At 39.7% G+C, this 7,751-nt stretch overlaps 1 protein-coding gene across 2 annotated transcripts; it reads right to left on the bottom strand.

Moving 5' to 3' along the window:
* Positions 1 to 772: 772 nt before the first annotated feature.
* Positions 773 to 7,720, bottom strand: tmem235b (transmembrane protein 235b). 2 transcript variants are annotated; one of them, XM_044178824.1, is made up of 4 exons: positions 7,048 to 7,720; positions 6,838 to 6,918; positions 6,553 to 6,690; positions 773 to 2,173 (listed from the first exon to the last, which is right to left on the bottom strand). In XM_044178824.1, exons 1-4 carry the CDS (start codon positions 7,223 to 7,225, stop codon positions 1,911 to 1,913), a joined length of 660 nt encoding a protein of 219 aa, XP_044034759.1. In that variant the 5' UTR covers positions 7,226 to 7,720; the 3' UTR covers positions 773 to 1,910. The 2 variants fall into 2 exon arrangements, with proteins under 2 accessions (XP_044034759.1, XP_044034760.1); XM_044178825.1 differs by having other exon boundaries at positions 773 to 2,140.
* Positions 7,721 to 7,751: the final 31 nt, after the last annotated feature.

Here is a 7,751-nt window from a genome sequence, read left to right as displayed (position 1 = left end):
TGTAATTATTTGTAATCTAAAACAGTTTACAGTGAGACCAGATGCAGACACATTAGCAGTTAAGAAGCTTGAAGCTTGATTTTCTTAATTCAAAGTGACAGTATAGTGGAGAACCAACATATACCTGCTGTTTTGTGATTTTCTTTTCTTAAGCTGAAGGGCTACATGGTTTTTCTCTGGGTTGAAAAATTATTTGACCTCTTGAAACATTTCCACAACTCATTTAGTCAAACATCTCAAGGTTAGAGCTTAAAAAAAACAAGGCGGGCTTGCTTTTTGTTAAAACTTGACATTTCAGAGAAACAAAGTTCATCAGATAGCCAAAATGAATTCAGTTTTATGCAGATGCTTTTGCCTTTAATGTTTATCTGCAGTGACGCAGAGCTTGTTTAGAGCAGAATCTCACACCCACTTTTCATCCTTTGTATGTGTGGATGCACAAGATGTTTAGGTTGCCATAGGAACATTTTAGAAAAGCATTTGGTAGCGCGTGTTTGTGTTTTTCTGAAAAGATATTGTCAGCTATGGTTGACAGCAGCAGTCCCACTCTGCCCACTCCTGCTGCCAAAAGTCAAGTACAAACTGGCTCTGACCTTCAAACCAAATGTCCCAGTCACAAGTGCTGCTATTTTAAGACCTGAAAATATTTTTGTCTAAGTGTATCCAATGTCTTTTTTTTTTTTTTGCAACTGTTGTTCTTAGGGCAAAAAAGTAGGAGGAGAGAGCGACTTTGGTTCTGGTGCCACAAAAGCATGAAGAGCTTCTCACTCTGTACAGTGGAAAAATGGCAAATTTAATTGGCAATACTTGCAGAAAGAAATACATTTGACAATTGACACAGATAATTAAAAATAGCACTTTGTGAGAGGTATTTCAGAATATTAACAGAAGAAATGTTCATGTTAAAAGAAAAATCAGTTGCACAAATGCACAACAAAGGTTTTATGACAGAAACATGAGAGATAAGAGCATGTTGAATGCACACATTAGGAGCAAGATTATAGCTCATAAACAGCAAAACAGAATCTGCTGTTCAAGTATGATTGTTGCATGAGAGTCATTTTATATAAACATGACAGATTAACTGTATGACAAACTAACCTTCTCATTCATCAGATAAAACTAAAAGGTAAAACTGGTTACCAAGAAAAAACACTGATACAGACACTGTTGTGTAGTACTGAAGGGACAGAGGAACAGGTAGGACTTGAAGAATTAAGTGGTAAGATCAATGGGCTCAAAATACAGACAATAAGTCGCTGCAGTAGTGTAACATTTTTAAGCTGCAGTCACATGTAAGAAACATTTTACACAATTTCAACAGAAAACCTCTAACATAGCACAATGATATATACAACACGTACAGCACAGTTTAGCTTATGGTGTTCTAACTGTAAACATTCAAAAACAACAAACAAATACAGCTTACATCACATTGATCTGCATTACTAAAAATATAACAATGTTTATGTGAAATATTGAGAGAATAAAAATGTATCTATAGATTTATGGTAACATGAAATAATCTTAAATTGTAAACTCGTCAATTTAGTTTGGCACAGATTAAGTTACTACAGTATGACCATCAGCCTGGTCAGGTGCACTGAATAGATATGAGGAGCTACTTCAATTCTCACCTCAAGAGGGCGCAATTGGTCAAATTTAACTCAGTAGTCCACCACTTCACTTACTGTAAATCATCAGAATGTCAATCTCCAATCTGAAGCAGATTTAAGGACATTAAATTTAGGAAACACTCTTTTAAAATAATCCAAAACATCTTTAGTTCAACCTTTGTATTTTGTCAAAGCCTTAATACTGTCCAGCTATTGTTTGTTACCTTGTTCTAAGGCACAACCACATGGCAGCAACACATACAGTTCAGTACTGTTCAATGCCCATCCTAAATGTCAGGCCACGGTGGGACTGCTATTCTGCAACTTGGCCATTTGAGCAGCTACGAGCAGCAGTACACCGGCGAGGAGCTCCAGGCTGAAGGAGAGCCAGGCCAGACCCAGAGACCAGCCGAAGGAGGTGTGAATATTGGCTAGCCCCTCTGGCCCCACCAGCCTCTCCGTCTCAGCCAGGGCCTGGTACGAGTAGATGATGTAGAGGCCCACACCACACAGGGTCAGCAGGCCTGGAGAGCGATGCATCACACACATACACACACCTATTCATTGAAAAACATTTTATATATATTTCTGTTTTTAGGCCCTAATACGTATGGTTTCTTAAGGCAATGCACAAGCAATTATAAAGAAGAAATTCATACCAGTCAGAACTCCATGCTGAAGGCTCATCAATAAAACCAACAATGACACCAAGTCATTAGCCACCCAAAATCTCATATTGTGAGAGACAGGAAATGTACTGACGTATGTGTTGCCTGTTTCCCAAACATTCTAGTCATCAGAGACACACACAAACCCACACAGTGCTCACAAGTTTCACAGTGTTGCTATTGGAAACCCTTTTAATTTTGACAGCTTGCTACTGGTTTTAAGGGGATGCAAGTGGAGCGCAGAGGCTACCCAGGGCGAGACTAATAATCCTTTTATTACGATTACACCCCGAGGTTCTACAAGCGGAAGGAATGATTAGGAGGCTGCATCTGATTCTTATGCAGTTCACTGGGAAGAGCAGAGAAGCCCACCGGAAATTGTCTCACATACTGTACATGCAATAAGAACTACTACTACCAGAGCTGAAACAAATAGTTGATTAATAAATAAAATAAATAAATATCTCAACAACTATTGGATGGATTGCCATGAAATTTTGCGTAGATATTCATGGTCCCCCAGAGGATGAATCCTAGTGACTTTGGTGATCCCCTGACCTTTCCTCCAGCACCACCATGAGGTTGACATCTGTGGTTTTGAGTGAGATGTCTTACTTAACTATTAGATGGGATTTCCATGAAATCTGTCAATCATCAAGTCACAATTTCAATTTGTCCAATACTCAAATACATTTATTTTCAATATCTGCAAACCTAATGACATTCCTATGTACTTTGTGTTTAGTGCTAATTAGCAAATGCTAAACATAAGAATGTTAGCATGCTGACATTAGCATTTAACTAAAATCTTCACTCTTAATCTTGTTCACTATTTTCTGACATTTTATAGACAAAACAATTAATCGCTTACCACTACTACTTCATAAATGACCACTAAAACATATTTCAAGATTTTCAGGCACTGCGATACAGCAATAATAATAATGTTTGTGGTCAGTTACACAATATTAATATCAACATAACATCATGTACTTCAGCTTTTGTTATAAGTGTGGACTGGCTTTCAACATGGAAGCACTTTGTAAATGGTCTCATTTCAGAGGAAACATGAAATTACACTGAAAATGAAGTGCACAGGAAGCAATGGAACGGCCCTGCAGGGAGCCCTGACAAATACTCATTAGGCTGTTTAATGGTTGGTGAGGAAAGTAGTTGCAAAATCAGAAGGAAGACCGAACAAAGCAATTAACAGAGAATTCTAATGCGTGGCTTGGAGGCCGGGATATTTTAAAAGTCGGACAGTCAACAAGTTCACACGACAAATCTAATTCCTTTATTCTATTCCACACATTGCCATGTGCTGCTTATTAAAGGAAGACTATAAAGAGTCTTTTTAAGTAAGTGTTTATCCATCACAAGGTCCTCTTTATGGAGGTCATAAGGCGTTGGCAGGAGAGCACAAAAAGAGATCCGGAGGGACGAGCTCAGCCAGATGCTCAGGCACTATGTTTATGCGCCCACGGATAACTTGATTACTGTAAATACCCAGGTTAATATAATAGCTTTAACGTGGTTAACGGTAATCTAACTCTCCCAATAACCCAAATTTACATGATTTGCATGATAGTCAAATAATTATCATAAAGCCAGGTGTGTGGTAGCTTACATGAAGCAGGAATATAGTAGGAAAAAGAGACTTTATTGTCACTGATAAATCTATATGACCTCTTAACACAAGCAGTTGCATGTAGTTTTAGTTGTGACATCAAACATAAAAAAAAAGTACTATTTGTCTGTAACTACCAGCTATGGTTCTAGCTCTCTTTTTTTGAAACCACAGCTTTTCATCATTTTTATAATTTAACGTGACATTTTGCCATCTTGTTACATGCATCGCTATAAAAAAAATTGTGACAATGATTTTAACCACGTTGCCAAATACCATTTTCTTTTATATACAATTTTTAAAGACAAACAGTACTGCATATATTTTATATCCTACATTTCTAATCTTTTTGTAGCATACGTGAACCACCATGTCAATGCCCCAGCATGTGCAGGTTATCAAGTGTTATCCTCAACTGTCCCACATAAACAACGTGAAATTAAAGACGGTATGACACGAAATACAGAACGTTAAGACAGACGCAAATTTGGGATACAGTTGTTTCCAAGGCAATTTTACTTCACTGTCGTGCCTCCCTACAGATCAATAAAAGCGCTCATAACCCATCCAGCAGAGTACACGATGAAGCGCTTCTGATGTAACAGACGCAAGAGCAGCTACACACACACACACACACACACACACACACATTCATGCATATGTAACTGATATGGCCAAATCAAACAGCCAATCAGTCTTGGGTTATAATAAACGTAAGTCCCTTGGACCACATGAGGTCAGTAACTATAACTGAGGTCAATTTCAGCCCTCCACATGAAGTGCTCCCGTCTGCTCAAATTAAACACATGGCCTTGCTTTACTACCACACTCCAGCCATATATATTCCAAACCCTCCACAGCTTTCTAGTGTTTTCCACTTTCTTCTGTAATATCATCAGCGCATTAAATGTTGTGTATGAATGGAGACCATTTTATAATCTAAACCAAAAAAACAAACAAAGAAATTACATCTGTTCTGTGCTTTTTTTAAATCTTATTTTTGATCATTCTGCTTCTGTGTTTTCCATCGGAACAAGTAAAACATCAAATGAAATAATTACTTACAAAGGGACCTGTCATTATCTATTAGTTGACTGTGTTGCAATTACCATATTCTTTGAGTTAAATGTTTTGTGCGACCAAATCAAACCCTAAGAATAATAGCTTCCAATCAATTAAAATTTTTAAAGCAGTGGGAGTAATTTTCCATCCACAGGCACCACTGCCACACTAAACGTACGAGAGGAAAATGCTGTTTACAATAAAAAAAATAATAAAAGGGGTGAGAGCATTGCAGAGCTTTTGAGGTATCCTGTTCCTCTCCGCACGCAGCCATTTGAGAGAAACAATCTTCAACAGTGTGTCAGGACAATTGACTGTTCTCTCCTTTATACCACCACCTAATGGCTCCTGATTTAACACTGAGGTAAATGATCCAAAGCAGCATTGTGTTGATGCGTACCTCTCTCTTGCACTTACTGTGATATTTCTGTCATTTTTAGGGCCAGAGCAGTGACTGCTGCGAGGTCCCTAAAATAATGCATGGAATAATTCTTCTTACCCGTTCCAAATGAATCGCATTTGAGAGGCAAAAGGTGCTCGAAAACTCATGAAACTTTGCACACTTGTCAGAAGTGGCGAAAATGTACGTCTGATATGGGTCTTGGGCATGGGTGTGGCAAAATGGCTCCATAGTGCCCCATACAAAATTGAAAAAAAGGCAGCCTCCGGCCTACGTTTCACCTACATGTGCGAATTTTTTGTGGCAGATTGATCATCCCAAGACACACAAAAAAGCCTCTTGGAACCATACCCTAAACCCAACAGGAAGTCAGCCATTTTGAATTGAATGTGCACTTTTAGACCATTTTTTGCCATTTACAGGATCCGTACTTTAACTAAGTGATCCTTAAGAATTAATCGGATCGACTTCAAAGTTTTGCAGTGTAATCTAAAGACCGTCGCAATTAGAAGTTGTGCTAAGTGTGAGTTTTCGTTGATGGGCGTGTCTGTGGCTTCGAATTTTGATGTTTTGAAGAAACGGGAAGTTGCTGTAACTCCAAACTGCAGGTTTGATAAGAGTCACGCCCTGAAGACATCTACATGCCAAAATTCACTCAGTCATAGCGCCACCTACTGGCAACAGGAAATAACACGTTTTATACTTTGAGTACTCCTAGCAGGTTGACCACATCCACACCAAATTTTGGCAGAAAAGCCTTAAGACATTAATAATGGTCAGGTGCCGAGGGCCCATTCATTGCTGCTTGCAGCTTTAATTATTTCTATTCTAATATATATATATTTTGTTTTTTTAAAAGCTCTTTGAAGTATTGCCAGTGGGTACACTGGTAGCACTGATTCACCCTGGTGCATAAGTGCCAGTGTGGGCAATGTGGTTTTTGTTTTAATGGCTCTGTTTTGAAAAGCTGCCAAGATATCTTAGTGGATGCACAAAAACACCTCGACAACTAAGTGTTCTTACACACAATAATTACCTCATAAAGTTACTGACGTCACCTACAAGGACACACTGAGGTGAACAGCTTAACTCTTGGACCTGATCTTTGCCCTCCACTAGAGCTGGAAATGGATACAGTGAGAGAGCACACCAGAGTGAAGGAGCTGAACCTCAACTTACTGCAGATGAAGAAGTAGGAGGCCGTGCCGGTGAGGAGGACAGGGCTCCGAGCCAGGGAGCTGACCAATCCACAGATGCCACCAAACAGCAATAGGACCAGGCTGAAGGGAAGCAAAACCACTATTGCACTGTGCATGCCTGCGTATAAACACACAAATACACAAAAACAGATGGGTTATGGAGCATCTGTGGCGTTATGGCTGCCCTGACAGTGAAACTTCATTAGCAGAGTATGTGTTATGATGAGCACAGAGTTTCATCAAAGCTGGAAGAAGAGAGACTCACTCAGCATCTGGAGCTCAGTCTCAGAGTACCTGGAGTAGTCAGCTGTGAAAGAGTCAATAGAGTCTGCGTACATCTTCCCACCTGGATGTTACAATTAAAAACAGAGTTATATACATTTCACTCAATCAATAGTTAGGTTATTAAAAAAAAAGCTTGGCTGGGTGCTGAAATCTCAATCATTGCGAGAGGAAGTCATGGAAAGTAGCCTACCTTCGTTGATGCTCCACAGTCCCGAGTGGGAGCTCATGTCCTCAATGTCGCTGATGTTCATAGGATTCATCTCTATGATGTACCAATACTCGGTTCCGAGGGAAGTCGCCAAAAAAGCGAAGCTCAGAATCCCGCAGATGCCGGCTGAGATGACCAGAGAGCCAAAGGTTACCCTCATCCTGTACAGGTGAGGGTTTAATTCATGCGTAACGGTGAAGGATTTAACTCATACGCAACGCGGCTTTTCTAGCGTTGATCCGGTCTTTCAAACGTTGACGCGTTCATTACGGGATGCCGACCCCCCACAGTAGGTGTTGAGGTTATCCAAAAGCTTTCCCCGTGGAAGCAGTAATTAAAATCTACAGAATGGAGGTAGAGATCAAGTTGAACGAATGAATAAAGTCACAGAACTGCACGAGGATGAGAACAACCTCGCAGAACAGCGGCAGCAGCTTCTGTCTGGGAGGGACTTGAATTTATTCGGGAGGCGCACTCGTTTACGCACGACATGGAGGGAGACAATAATGAAGGAATATGGGACACACTTATGGGGCTAAAAACTAAAAATGTCCAAGTATATTACCATCACCAAAAAAAAAAAAAAAACGAAAAGAAAGAAACGAAAAGAAACGAAATAATCTTTTGAGTGTATGGGTGGCCTCTTGCAGACTGACCTAGACGCTCCACATTATTACCCCCAATAA

This window comes from Siniperca chuatsi, linkage group LG20 (genome assembly GCF_020085105.1).
Source record: "Siniperca chuatsi isolate FFG_IHB_CAS linkage group LG20, ASM2008510v1, whole genome shotgun sequence".
Taxonomy (NCBI): Eukaryota; Metazoa; Chordata; class Actinopteri; order Centrarchiformes; family Sinipercidae; genus Siniperca; species Siniperca chuatsi.
The sequence above is the reverse complement of the archived record's forward strand: the minus strand, read 5'-3'. Positions and strand labels throughout refer to the sequence as shown.